The sequence below is a fragment of the Phacochoerus africanus genome, chromosome 9, assembly GCF_016906955.1.
Source record: "Phacochoerus africanus isolate WHEZ1 chromosome 9, ROS_Pafr_v1, whole genome shotgun sequence".
Lineage (NCBI taxonomy): Eukaryota > Metazoa > Chordata > Mammalia > Artiodactyla > Suidae > Phacochoerus > Phacochoerus africanus.
The window spans coordinates 117,597,568-117,612,907 of NC_062552.1; the positions used below are offsets into that span (position 1 = coordinate 117,597,568).

Sequence of the window (15,340 nt, forward strand, 5' to 3'; positions counted from 1 at the left end):
TAAAATTTAATTACTTTTTAATGAAAAAAAATGCTGATTTCAAGTTAAAGACAAACAGGGAAGCATTAAAAACCCCTTGATCCCAAAACTACGTGACTCCCTTATCCTCCTTCCCCAGACTTTTCCGTAGTATCCTTAGGGGTGTTTATCCTTAGGAGTATAGAGTCAGAGATGGTATTAACGATTCCACCTCTGATACTTAGAAATGGCCAATGTGCAAAGTAAGTGATGAACACAGGGTGATGGAGAGATAAGAAAAGATAAAATTCTTTCGTTTAAGCTTTATTTTGTTTTTGTTTGTTTGGAAACATCATAACAGCTTTGAACCTTTGAAGTGAAGCAAAGGAAAAACAGTAGCAGATGCATTTTTACATACAAATCTTTAAATCTCTACCTTCTCTGGGCAGACTAGTAAGACACAGGGAGCACATTAAAGCAAGCTGTCACCATTCTTAGCAACCAAGCCTACCAAGAAAAGCAGATTCAGTAATCACCTGATTCAGGGTTTCCTTGCAAGCCAAGATTGCAGATGAGGTAATGTGGACTCATGAACACTTGGTTTATTTATCCTAGTCCCAGAGGAATTATTTCCAGCATGTTCTAAGAGTGTAAGTTCAGCATCTTCCTATTATTTACCACCCAAGCCTTTCCATATGATTTCTGTATTTTGCTCTCTACTTAAATCCCTCTTAAAATTCACCCATCCCTTTTTCTAGATACAGCCTTCAAGATCACGTTTGCTGCACCCTTAATTACTGTTTTCTTCATTTGCCAATGCTTACCTATTCATTGTAGTGTCATTAGTATGCGAGGACCTTTAACCAAAGCAACTGGGAATGGTGTCTGATATTACTTGTTGCTGGACCTTCTATTTGTCTTCAAATGGATTCTTGACTCAATTCACTCTTGCGGTTTTAAGTAAATTTTTAGCACTCTTATTTGTTTCTTTAATATCTTACTGATCAAGACATTTTTTTCCTTTTTGTTTTTACAGCTGCATGTGCAGCATATGGAAGTTCCCAGGCTAGGGGTTCAATCGGAGCTGCAGCTGCTGGCTTATGCCATAGCCACAGCCACATGAAATCCAAGCAGCATCTGTGACATATGCTTCAGCTTGCAGCAATGCCAGATCCTTAACCCACTTAACCTAGGGATCAAACCTGCATCCTCATGGACACTATGTCCAGCTCTTAATCCCCTGAGCCACAACAGGATCTCTTTTCTAAACCCAGCAATTTAGTCTTTTTCTTTCTATACACGGAATACTTCCATGCATATAGAACCATATAATTACTTTTCAAAAATGACGTTACGTATATAGATTACTTAACCTAATAGCGTTTCTCTTCTCGATATGCCATTTCAACCCACCAATTTGCCGACTAATACTATTACTTTTTTTTTTATTATCTTATATAGGCTTTTACAATGTGAGGTTTGTTTGCGGTAGGTTTGTGTTTGAGGTTGTACACAAAGAAATGAATTTTGAGTTGAATTAATATGGCGATGGAAAGAGTTGAATGCTGTTCTGATATCTGTCTGCTCTGGCTGCAAAGGAAGTTTTTGTAGATTGGCTGGGTGATATTCACCTAACTCAACAGGGTGCATTTCCATGGAGATATCTAATTTGGTGCTGAAAGCAGATTTCAGAAGCTGGGTTAAGTTGAACCCTGGAGACTGACCATTGAGTGGGTCTTCTTTCCTGGTCAAGGGAATTGTCAGTGGTTTAATGTGTCTCCCATCTAAATGGGAGCTGCATGGGATTTCCCGTCATGGCTCAGTGGTAACGAACCCAACTAGTATCCATGAGGATGCAGGTTTGATCCCTGGCCTTGCTCAGTGGGTTAAGGATCTGGTATTGCTGTAAGCTGCGGTGTAGGTTGCAGATGTGGCTTGTATCTGGCATTGCTGTGGCTGTGGCGTAGGCTAGCGCTACAGCTCCAATTCGACCCCTAGCCCAGGAACTGACATATGCCACAGGTGTGGCCCTAAAAAAAGACAGAATAAAAAAAAAAGGGAGCTGCAATGGGGCCTACCGCAGTAGTCATGCATTTCATCACGAAAACTGAAGAACTAATGTGAGTCTGTTTACTTTATTTCCTAGATTGGCATCCAGCACAACTTTTTCTAATCAAGCAGAAAGGTAAGATCCTAAAGCGAGCCCAAATCTCACTTTCTTTTTGTCCCTTGTGCGTGTTCATCCATTTCTAAGACACTGGAGTGTGTACCAGGGGAGAATTTTCTTAGGTTCAGTTGCAGCTCCAGAGAGTACTTGTTTATTTTCTGTTCAGGGCTTCATTTCCTCACTTCCACGTCACTCACTTCAGTCAAGAAATACTTTTCAGCCCACTGTGTATCAGGCACCATGCTAGATACTTAAGTTTCAACTGGGGCAAAACTGGCATGAGAAGAGGCCTAGGGAGGCCAGGCCAGCTGGAGCTCACAAGGTCACAGCAAGGAGTTCAGCATTTACAGCGTGAAACAGGGAGGGAGGAGCAACATGACTTAATTTGTGCTTTGAAAGGATCACTCTAACTTCTTGTGTTTGAAACAGATCAAGAGTGGAAGCAGGAAAACCAGTTTGGAGACCATTTCAGTGGTGCAGATAGGAGATGATAAAGGCTTGGTTCAAGGGAGTAAGAAGTGGTCATATTAAAAATATATTCAGGAGTTCCCGTCGTGGTACAGTGGTTAACGAATCCGACTAGGAACCATGAGGTTGCGGGTTTGGTCCCTGCCCTTGCTCAGTGGGTTAACGATCTGGTGTTGCCATGAGCTGTGGTGTAGGTTGCAGATGTGGGCCGGTGGCTACAGCTCCGATTAGACCCCTAGCCTGGGAATCTCCATGTGCCGCGGGAGCGGCCCAAAGAAATAGCAAAAAGACAAAAAAAAAAAAAGAGAGAGATATATTCAGAAAATATTTTGAAAGCAGAGCCAACAGAATTTGCTGATATATTAGGTGTGAGAGAAAGAGAGGAGCCAAGAATGACTCCCAGGTTTTTGAGCAGTTGGGTAGAGGGAAGTGCCGTTTACAAAGATGGGCAAGCCTGGGTGAGAGATGAGTGGGTATGTAGCAGGCAGACCTGATCTGGTCTGGGTAGTGGTAAAGGGGTGGGAGAAGGAGAGAAGGGCTTCCTTTAGAAGTGATGTTTGTAGGAGTTCTCGTTGTGGCACAGCAGAAACAAATCTGACTAGTATCCATATGTGTTTGATCCCTGGCCTTGCTCAGTGGGCTGGGGATCCAGTGTTGCCCCAAGCTGCAGTGTAGGTCGAAGACCATGGCTCGGATCCCTCCTTGCTGTGGCTGTGGTGTAGGCCAGCAGTTGTAGCCCCAATTTGACCCCTAGCCTGGAAACTTCCATATGCTGTGGGTGTGGCCCTAAAAAGCAAAAAAAAAAAAAAAAGTGATGTTTAAATTAAGATCTGAAAAAAAGGAGTTGGGTTTAACTACACAAATAATTATGGGGAGGAATTCCTGTTGTGGCTCAGAGGTTAGAGAACCAAACTAACATTCATGAGGATGTGGGTTGGATCCCTGGCCTTGCTCAGTGGGTTAAGGACCCAGCGTTGCCATGAGCTATGGTGTGGGTTGTAGATGCGGCTCAGATCCTGTGTTGCTGTGGCTGTGGTGTAGGCCGGCAGCTGTAGCTCCAATTCAACCCCTAGCCTGGGAACCTCCATATGCCACTGGTGCGGCCCTAAAAATACAAAAAAAAAAAAAAAAAGGTTGTGGGGAAAAGCATGTGCAAAGATCTTGAGGTGGTAAAGAACACACTCTATAGGAGGACCATGCAAATGCCAGTGTGGTTGCAGCACAGAGATGTGACCCTTGCTTAGATTGGTTTGCCAGATTACAAGGGTTTAGAAGCCATATTAAATAGTTTGGACTTCCTTCTACTAGTAGTGGGAGGCCACTGAAGGATTTTTAAGCAGCAAGGTGTGGGTGTGTGTGTGGGTGTCTGTGTGTTGCAGTGGATGGAAAGGACCAGAGGAGAGCAGGAATGGACACCATGTGTAACTCTGTGCTTTAGTTTTCTCATTTATAAAAGAGGAATACTAACACATACCCTTCTTGTGCCACGGGGTTATTTGCTGTGAGGTCCAAGTGATACAATATGCATGACAGCTCAACTGTCCTATAACTATAACACAGTGGTGGTGTTATTGCACTTGTGAAACTTACGGTTTTAGGGATGTTTGGTGCTCTCTCTTGCTCTTTTTGCTGCATTTGCAGCATATGAAAGTACCTGGGCCAGAGCTGAATCTGAGCCACAGCTGCCACCTATGCCTCAGCTGTGGCAACACTGGATCCTTAACCCACTGCACCCAGGCTGGGGATTGAACCTGCACTGCCCAGGGGCCACAACAGCAGGAACTCCTTGCTCTTCTTTTTTATGCTCTTATTTAGTCATAGTTTTTTTTTAAACTTTTTCCCCAACACTTCATTATGAAAAATTTTAAACATATTGAAAAACTGAAAGAATTTTATAGAGAACACTCATATACCTATCACTTAGATCCTACAATGAACATTTTACTTGCTTTATATGATTTTTTTGTATTAACACTGTAATGTAATAAGCTAACTTGACTTAATAGCTTTAGTAGCTACTTTTTAGATTCCTTAGCATGTAAGGCATTTGTATGTAAAAAAAAATCATATCTGTAAATAGTGACGGTTTTACTTCTTTCTGATTTTTATGCCTTTTTTTTTTTTTCACCCTATTGCAATGGCTAGGACTTTCAGAACAATAATAAAGATGTGAGTGAGCATCCTTGCCTTGTTCCTGCTTTTGCAAGAAAAGCATTTAATGTTTCACCATTAGTTATGTCTGCTGTAGGTTTTCATAGATGCCCTTTACCAGACTGAGGATGTTTCCTCCTATTTCCAGTTTGCTGAAGAGTTTTTATCATGGATGCATGTTGAATTTTATCAAATGCACTTTCTGTTATCTACTTTTGAAATAACTATGATTTTTGCCTTTTATTCTTAATATACTGAATTTTATTGATTGGCTAATAAGTCATTTGAATGTGACTTAATATGAAGTTAGTCTTACATTTCTGGGATAAACTTCACTTGGTCATGGTCAATCATTCTTTTTATCTATAGTTAGACTATTGGCCTTTTATGTTCCTTCTTTGTTTTGTACTGTTTTTGTTTTCTGTAATAACTTTATCTGAATTTAGTTTTGGGGCTATGTTAGCGTCATAAAATAAACTGGGAAAGGTCCCTTCCTTCTCTGGCTTTTTAAAGTCTGTGAAAGTTTGGTGCCATTTATTCCTGAAGAGCATTTTTGACCTGTAAGTTCAAACCAGCATATCAGGGTACTCAGGCAGAAAGAAACAGTTTAGGTAAGAGGGACCTTTTACTAGTTGTCCTTTTGGGCTCTCTGATTTCCTCTTTCTTCCTTTCCATAACTCTGCCACAATCACCTCTGGGAACATCCTTTCTGATACTTTGGTCTAAGGGGAAGGACCACATAATCATCTCTTGGCTCCCTGTTATGACACGCAGAGGTGGTGCTGAGGGTAAAGGGGAAAACTGCACATATCAAAGTCCTAACCTTTTTGCAAGTACCAGCTCAGATGCCCCAGGAAAACTTCCTAAATCTTCCAACAGGAATGAACATTCCCCTCCCTGCATTTTTCCTCAGAGGAGTCCTCTCTCTTAGCCAAGGACACTTTCTGGGAGGATCTGACTGATAATCCTGTCCTGGGCTCTAGTCCTGACTCTGCTATTCTCTGACCTTGTAGCCTTTGTGGGTCACTTTTTCTCTCTGGGCCTGGGAAATGTCATCTGTACACTGGGGTGGCTGGAATTAGTCTGAGGCCAACTCTGGCATTACCCGGTTCCCTCTTTCTAAAAACTTACTCTTAACAGGGATTCCATCCCAGAAGGATACTTCATCTTACTAATGAAAATGACAGTGAGATGTTCTGTTAAGAGATGTGTACACGAATAAAGAGGTAAATAAATACCTAAACTCATGTTGGTTGCGCCAAGATTCCTTGTCTTTTCTCTCTCTCTCTGTTCAACCTCAGCATGATGGTCCCCGGCAACGCCGCGGGGGTGGCCAAGCAGTTCTTGCGCTGTATCTTCCATCAGCTGGCTCCCAACGGCATCTTCCCGCAGCTGTTCCAGAGCACCATCAAAGGTAATCCCTCCGCGGGAATCCAGACACCACAGACGTGGCTAGCCACTGAAACCTGAATGCTCCTAAGTCTGACTGTTGACTTTCCAGATGGGACTTTCTTACGGACCTTGGCCACGTCTCTGATGGACTTCAATGAGCTGAGCTCTGTTGCTGCTCTCAGTCAGCTCTTGGAGGTAGGTCTGCTTTGCTGACACTCTAAGCCCTGCCGAAGTCGCTTCTGAGGGAGAAATTCAGGCATTTCATTCAAATACTAAAATTAAAATGTCAGACTAAATTTTGAATAATTTAAAATTAATTAAAAAATAAAAATTGCCAATGCAGAGTATAGTGTCAGTTGCACACTACTGTTTAGCATGGACTTACTATTTACTTAGAGCTTCTAGACCCTTCTGTGAATGCCAGCCATTGACCACCCACCTCCGCAAAACTCGCCAGCTTTCAAAATGGGTGGAGGACGTGCTTTTATCGCGAGACTTGGATTCCCATTTCGCCTCACAGCTTGTTTGTTATATCGCGAGATCTGCGTTCAAGAGCTGCTCGTTTGCTATATCGCGAGGCTTGAAGCCAAGCCTCACCTCTGCAGCAGGCATGCGTACTTGCTGTGTCACCTGGAGGTCGGTCTCCTGGCGTCTGTTTATTAGCCCGGAGGCTTGGCGGATTGCGGTAGGGTCTTTGCTGCTGTCATGGTAGTTATTCATAATCTTTGGCTGGTGGAGTTGCCAAGTATCATTCACTGTGTCTTCTTAGCAGTTAACCAATGCCAATTGTAGATCTTTGGGAGATATTTCTAATTTTCTGCCCCTATTTCACACTGAGTCAAAGACCACAACTCCCCCCCTAAGTTCGTGTGGATTTGTCGTATTTTCTCTGTACTCCTGCAAGTGCAGTGATTGGCCTATATGGTAGGCGCACAACACGTGTTTCGTTTTTATAGCATGGTTATGTGATTTTTAAAAACTTACCTTCACCAAATAACTGTATGAATCCCCACCCTCTCTCAGCAGTTGATTGCCTATGCTTTTGTGTTTTTAGGGTCTAAATAACAAAAAGAATTTACCAGCAGGGGGTGCTATGATACGCTGTTTGGAAAACATTGCTACGTTCATGGAAGCTTTGCCCATGGATTCTCCTAGTAGCCTCTGGACTACAATCAGCAACCAGTTTCAGACATTTTTTGCCAAGCTGCCTTGTGTTTTGCCTTTGAAAGTAAGGAACCCAGGATTTCATTTAAAATTACTTTCTTACCGTTTGCAGACCAGCTGGGTCTTGGGTGATTTAATGTTTCATAAAGAGCCACAAGGAATCTGTTAGCCACAGAGTAGAGAGTACTGCTTCAGTTTTCTCTCCAGATGTTACAGAATGACAGTAATATGCAGTTGGCATTTTGAGTTAGTGATTTCATGTTTCCAGTTGATTAAAATATTTAAAAGTTCAGGAAGACATTAGTAGAGTGTGTTTATCTAGGAAATTTTCTCAAATGGGTATTAAATACATAAGTAAGTAGACTCATCTAAAAGGAAACCAGACATGTAATGGAAGCTTCAACTTCAGAGAATTATCTAAAAGGAAGTGTTTGCTTGTGTGTTTATGAATCAAGTACCAAGATACTTCTGTTTGGCTGCTCTACCCCCTCCTCCCCACCTCCTCACCCCCTGTCCCATGCCATACCGCCCACCAAGAATACATACGCAAAATTACCTAGCTGGAAATCTGGTAGCCTAAGGAACATTTTCAACATGAGCCCGTTAAAGGCAAAGACAGAATCCTATATACTGTCAAAGCTGGAAGAGATCTGTAAAAACCATCCTTTTTGACACTTGCATTTTCCAGATGGAGAACTGCAAATTCAGAGATAGTGGCAGCGTGTAGATTGGAACTCAAGTCTTCTGACTCCCTATCTAGTGTCCTTTCCACTCACAGACTCCTAGAGTCCTTCTGGAGCAAGGGTGAATTGAAGGCATTCAGGTATATAGCAGGGAGAAAGAAGGTAGTGGCCATTGCTATGTTTTTGAACTTCTTTGGTTCCACAGGCTTTTTGTCCAGACCACAGGTAAAAATATTCAGCTTGCAGTAAAAGGAATCACTTGTTGATCTGACAAGTGAAGTTACACATTGGCAGCACCACTTCTGAAATGAATAGTACGCATATGTAAAACATTTTTAGAAAACCAGTCACCTCTGATAATACCTTTTTTCACATTGGCAGATTTGGAAAATATGACCCCCCCAAATAAGGTCTGTAAGGATGATAACTCAGGAGCTGTTAGCTTGATGTGTGCTGCTTTACTTCTGAAATTACTGTGGAAATCAGGAATTCTGAGATCTTTACAGTCTCTCATATCCTCTGATTCCTGTCTATCCACAAATCTGGAGTGGTTGAATAAATCCAAGCAAAGAGGATTAGTACCACGTATGCATGTGGCTCTTGTGCACACGTACTTAGGAAATCAAATGCCTGCATTTTAACACATCCACTTGGGTCCGCCCTAGGGCCTCCCTAGGACCAGATTCATCAGTCAGGGCCATTCATTGCTTAAGAGCCACACAATTTAAGAGAAAGGATGAGACAGGCATGGCAAATTCAAATGTTTATAGGCTGATGCTATAATCAAAATATTTCATTTGAACACAGACCAGTTGGAAATATTGCCAGCTATAAACAGTTGGTAAGCCTAATTTGTAACAATCAGCCCTGCCCAGAGGGACCCTGACTGCAAGGTTAATGTGTGGAGTGAGAAGAGATAATGAGGAGAATTGAGACCCCTGAGAACTGGAAAGCACTGGTTTCTTCTAATGGGTCAGCTGCTACCCCACTCCAGGCCATCCTTATGTGGAAATGCAGCCCTCTTATTGTCCATCTTCCCATATTTTCCAAGATGATATTTCCTGACTTTAAAAATACTTTGGGGAACTGATGAGCTGCCAGTTTTCAGCCCCTGGTTTAAAGTAATGTAAATGTCACATCACCTCCTCTGGGTGTTGAGTAGATTAAACAGACCAGTGATTCCCTTAGAAGGTACCTGCAAATGCTTTCAGAATTTATCTAAAAACTTGCTCTGCTGGATCCTGTCTGGGCACTCTCTCTGGACATCCTATACTTTGTTTTTAATCTCTGAAGGAAATATTAAGCCATTGAAAGACTTTCCATAGTTTGTTTCTCACCAGTGTAGAGACGTGGAGTTCAAACTTCAGTGTTATAATGCCCTTGAAGGACTTTCTAAAAATCTGATTCCTGGGCCTTATTCTGAGAATTTCTGGCCCAGTAGGGGTGTGACCTGAAGAATTGCCTTCCAGTTAGTTTCCAGGTAATTGAGCTGCTGCTGGATTGTCCACGGAGAACCACTGGCTTAGTTGGTACTTTCTTAAAGAGATTAATATTTAAGTAGCTTCAGAGATTTCACTGTAGCCTGCTATTGTGATATATTTAACAATGTTAAATAATATCATCGCTTATTCTTGTGGTAACATTTCCCCCCAACCCCAGTGCACATTCCTTTAAAAGTATGTTTTGATGTGGAATCTTGACAAAGTACAACTCTGCTTGATTTGTGAGGCATGACTTTCTCTTGTAGAAATTTTACTGCTTTTCCCCTGTTTTTTATTTATTTATTTATTTTGTCTTTTGTTGTTGTTGTTGCTATTTCTTGGGCCGCTCCCGCGGCATATGGAGGTTCCCAGGCTTGGAGTCGAATCGGAGCTGTAGCCGCCGGCCTACGCCAGAGCCACAGCAACGCGGGATCCGAGCCGCGTTTGCAACCTACACCACAGCTCACGGCAACGCCGGATCGTTAACCCACTGAGCAAGGGCAGGGACCGAACCCGCAACGTCATGGTTCCTAGTCGGATTCGTTAACCACTGCGCCACGACGGGAACTCCTCCCCTGGTTTTTATTATATCTTTTAGTAGCAGAGAAAGGACAGGTGAAACTGGTTCTCATTTGGACTAGACTAATGTTTTTTTAATTAAAAAACCCCCACAATATTGTGCCAGTGTTGTGCCAATTTCTGCTGTACAGCAAAGTGACTCAGTTATACATACATACATACATACATATATACATATATATATATATATGTTATTTTTTATATTCTTTTCCATCATGGTCTGTCTCAGGAGATAAGCTGTAGTTCCTGTGCTGTACAGTAGGACCTTGTTATCTATCCATTCTGGATGTAATAGTTTGCATCTACTAACCCCAAACTCCCTGTCTATCCCCCACCTTCTCCCCCTTGGCAACTACAAATCTGTTTTCTGTTAGATCTGATCTCTAAGTAGGGTTTTGTTTTTTTTTTTCAGCATTGCCTTTCACAAATTAGTATGCCTCTTTAGAATGGGACTCATTTAATATCAATTAATATTATTTCATTGTTCAGTGTTGTTCAATGGCTTAATTAAATTTTTTAAAGCTGAAATTATTGTTTTTTCAACATGATTATATGGCATAGAAAACTGTAAGGAGGCAGCTATATTTCAAGTTTTTTTTCCTAAAATAAATGCTATAGGAAATATATTAAATAAAAGATGTATTAAGAAGAGTACTGACTTTTATTTTTTTTGTTTGTTCACAGTGTTCTTTAGATTCCAGTTTGAGAATTATGATATGCCTCTTGAAGATACCCTCTACCAATGCTACAAGGGTATGTATGTTTCAGAAAAACATAACCAATTGGTAAAAAAATATTTTATGATTATTCAGTTTTTGCTGCAGCCACCTGAGCCACTGCTCAGATTCTTAACCTTACTGTGCCATGGCAGGAACTCCTCAGTTATTTAACCTAAAAAAACCAGGAATGTAGCAATACTAAAGAAACACTAATCACATACTGAATGCTTCACCTTTGACCTCTTTGAAAGTGCCCAGTGTAAATAGATGACAGTATAATTGTTTATCACTGGTCCTCTTAGTTCTGGGTCATGTCCACCAGTCCATCCTCCATACTGTGAGCTAGACGATCCTCCCAAACACAGATCTTATTGCACTTATTAAAAATATTTGATGACTTCTCATTTCTTTTAAGATGATGTCCAGATTCCTTAATGGAGCATACAAAAAGCTACTTCTTGACTTGCAAGCCTACCTTTCCAATTTAGTCTCATACTCATGCTTTCTTCCTACTTTCAGAATCATTGTCATCATCATCAAAACAACTGCTGTTTGTTGAGCACTTAACCATATGGCAGGCATTGTGCTGTATATTTATAATCTTATTTAATTTTATGCTTCCTTGCCTTTGCTTAGGCTGTTTCCTTTGCCTGAAATGCTTTATATCCTAGTTGGTGAGTGAACCTCTCATTCTTCGAGATGAGAATTTGAACCCTGTTCAAATTTTAAAAAGCTCACAGTCTCTGTAGCGACTTCCTCCTATATCAGATCTTGTAATACTTGGTAGAGCTCTCTATTAGCAGTTATATTATACCGAGGTTTCCCCAGTGAGCCTGTGAGGTTTATGAAGCCTAGCACTGTGTCTCATTCACTTTTGAATTCCTGGCTACATTTCTGGGCTGCAGTATATGCAATAGTGCAAAAATTTGTATCGCACTGGCTTATAGCTACTAGTTAATATACCAAGAAAGCACATCCCCTGCAACTGTTTACCCTGACTGTGCTTTCATAGATTCATAGTTTATTCTGGAAAACTGCAAAGAGATCATTGGGTCTAGTCTGCTCATTTACAGTTGAGGAACTAGGTTCAAAGAGATGAAGTGTCTGGCCCAGGTCACATAGCTAGTTAGTGGAAGATTTGAGACTTGAACCTAGGTCCTTTGATTTCAGGTTTTTTGATTTATTTGTTTTACCACATTGCCCCTTCACCATGCTGCTTTGCTAGATAAAAGAGCAAGTTTCTATATAGGTTTGAATTCAGATTTTTTTTTTGACCAAAAAGGCTGCATTACACATCAACTAGAGACGTATTCCTATCCCTATTCCTCCATTATTAGTGTTTCAACGCAACAGCATTTGTACAGAGCAAAGAATACTGAATCGATAGTATTATTTCAAAGAGTATCTTTAAGGTTCTCTGTATGGAAAGCACTACATGGTTTCTGTGGGGAATACGAATAACAATCATAACTCCTATCCTCAGGGACAGTTAACATAATGAATTTGCTTTTGTATCAATAAGGAAAAAGGATCCCCGAAATGCACGTAACCTTTGATCTAGTCATTCTTTTTCTGGGAATCTTTTCTTTCTTTCTTTTTTTTCATGGCTGCACCTGCAGCATGTGGATGTTCCCAGGCTAGCGGTCTAATTGGAGCTGTAACCGCTGGCCGATACCACAGCCACAGCAACGCCAGATCTGAGCAACATCTGTGATCTACACTACAGCTCACGGCAACACCGGATCCTTAATCCACTGAGGGAGGCCAGGGATCAAACCCATAACGTCATGGTTCCGAGTCACATTTGTTTCTGTTGCGCCATGATGGGAACTCCCTGGGAATCTTTTCTAAGGAAGAAAATGCAAATGCAAATTTCATGCAAAAACATATTTATTAAAATGCTACATATAATAAAATCTGAACTTTTGTGGCCATTAAAATGGATTTTTATGAAGAATTAAATAGCCTTGGAAATTTCTTGTTATTATCGTAACAAAATGTGGTATTATGTAGTGTAAGATTTCAGCTGAGTAAACTGGTGTGTGATGAAGAAGAGAAGTACATCAGAATGTTATCTCTGGGTGGTGGGATTATGGATGACTTTTATTTCCTTATCTGTACTTTCTACTGGTCCTGCATTTGCACATTGAGCATGTGTAACTTTTATAATTTAGGCAGTTAGGACCACAGAGGTTGAGAAGTAATGGAAATCACAGCATGGAAGTGTTTTGGAACCAAATAAAAATCCTATCATCCCTAGAAAGCAATTCTCCCTCTGGAAAATTGTCCTGGAATTTGAGTTTGAATTTCATGCAATAGCTGTGTGGCCTCAACTACTTAACAGTCTCAGCTGCAAAATGGGAATATTGAAGCATCAGAGAGTTATGATACAATCATAACTAACAGTGATGAAAGGCTTATTGTTGCCAGGTGCTTTGCAATACATTATCTTTAATTCTCACTGCGCTAATGAGATGGAGGCTATTATTATCCTCACTTAACAGAAGAGAGAATTCAATCCAGAGAGGTTAACTCACTGATTCAAGGATACAGAGAGCTAAAGTTTGAAAACACTGGTGCAAAATTCTAGAGCTTGTGTTATAAACTGTTATAATGTACCATCTCCCCAGGACCATTATAAGAAATTTAAATGAGATAAACAATATAAAAGCATAAAACTCTTCCTGATGCTTAGTATGCACTCAGTAAATGTTTCTAATGACTGTAGAAAGCATGTGGATCTAAAACTGACCATTTATGGGTGGGATTCAGATGGGAAAACCAAAATTGACAGTGCCTTCTTGATAATCATGGCAGGAAGCTGGGTCCTGATGAGTTTTATCTAAGCTGATAGTGCTTTGGTACCTACACATAAGGGTGGTTTTTGCTACTTGTCTGAGGTAACAGGCTTCTAGAAGAGCCAGATTTGATGAACTCATACATGCTTAAAGAGAATTAGAGTGGGAGATCCTAATGCAAACCTCACAGAGTCTTGATTGCTGAAAATAACTTTGAGTTAGGTAGGTTCTTAAATGACGCCATGAAAAACGGATTTTTTTTTTTTTTTTTTGAAAAATAAAATAATTACATCATGCTCTTTGGGTCATTGATTGAAGGTTCAATTCTGTTCTTGTTACATTAAGCAGGTTGCTGTGGCAGCCACCTGGCAGCAGATTTTAAGTTAAAAGGAATGATCACATTAGTTAAAGTATCATAAGACTTTAATATTTTTTTAGTGATAGAATCAGCAATTAATTATTTGGGCCCAATCTCCTTGCAGAGTTTGTTGGAACCATTTTCAAAACTGCTCAGCTTTGTAATTCAGAATGCCGTCTTCACTTTGGCCTACCTGGTGGAGGTGTGTGGCTTATGTTACCGAGCTTTCACTAAGGTAAGTTTACGTGTGTGTGTTCCTGGGAAAGTGAAAACTGGAAGAATATTCTTTCTAATCAGTATCAAATACCTCTTAGGTTAATTGCCTCAATATAGTTAAAAATATTTCTATTGAGGTCTAATAAAAACCATTAGAAGGAAACACTTTGCACATACATATATAAACTATATGTTAAATATGCAAATTTGGAGACCTAAGGGTCATATGGTTTAGAGAAGAGGTATTTTGGATGAAATGGGTAATAGTCTAAATGACCTCTAGTGTCCTTTTTCAAGTTCACCATCTTATGATTAGTGGGCAAGCCATCTGTACATATCAATTGTGTACCCAAAGTAGAAAAATATCAGCTTGTCATTTGTAAAAGCCTGTGGAGAGCTCCTTAATTCTCATCATTTGTCGTTCTCCCTGATTCTGGGTTCTTGGCCTCAGCGATTGTAATCTCATCTTTTGTCATCTTGCTTTGATAATGGTTTCTCTATTGCATTATCTTTGGTAGCCCCTGCCCCATTCCTGAGGAAATGGAAAAGTACTGCTTGCCCAGTGCATAGAGCAGCCTTGGTGCTGGTAGACATGTCCTAAAGGAAAAGCAGAAGGCAGGCCAGATTTAGTGCATTTTTGTCCTTGAGAATAATGTACAAATGTTACTTTTCCAGTTTCTAGATTTCCAAAGTTTATTTTCAGTGGGGTTTCTGTTTCTGTTGTTTCCGCTTAAACATTCAGAATACTCTTTTATTCATGTTGTCCACTTCTATCAGCCCTTTATTTTCTCATAAAAATCTAATTTTATATCAAGATTTTCGTTCTCTTTAAAACACTTTTGTCTCCTTCTTACTGTCTTGTGTCCATTCTCCCATGTTAGGTGTGCCATGATAATCTTCTCTTTAATCTTTCTTATTATAAACTATTTATTACTCTGCCTGGAACAATACATTCTCTAACTACCAGAATAAACAGAATTTTTTTTCTTTCAAATCCTTCCTGAAAAATAACTTTTTTTTTCACTTAAGGAAATAGATCTGTAAGACATAGCACCAAATACAATGAAAAGATATTCTATTTTCAGAAGTCATATTATTTCTTAATTTTCTCTATGCTTGCTTTGTTTGAATTATATGTTTTTTATAGGAAGAATCATAGTAATTTGTACTTCCTATGTTGTGTACTAAAAGTATTGATTATGGCAG

General features: G+C 40.2%; 1 protein-coding gene across 4 annotated transcripts in view; it reads left to right on the forward strand.

Annotated features, from left to right (window-relative positions):
• Positions 1–15,340, forward strand: part of UNC79 (unc-79 homolog, NALCN channel complex subunit) — a 263,893-nt gene that overhangs the window by 202,287 nt on the left and 46,266 nt on the right. For all 4 annotated transcript variants that reach the window (XM_047795599.1, XM_047795600.1, XM_047795601.1 and 1 more), the window contains 6 exons: positions 2,105–2,143; positions 6,046–6,158; positions 6,246–6,331; positions 7,191–7,364; positions 10,728–10,796; positions 14,043–14,153. In XM_047795599.1, coding sequence (XP_047651555.1) covers positions 2,105–2,143; positions 6,046–6,158; positions 6,246–6,331; positions 7,191–7,364; positions 10,728–10,796; positions 14,043–14,153 — 592 coding nt within the window. The remainder of the gene's footprint in view (positions 1–2,104; positions 2,144–6,045; positions 6,159–6,245; positions 6,332–7,190; positions 7,365–10,727; positions 10,797–14,042; positions 14,154–15,340) is intronic.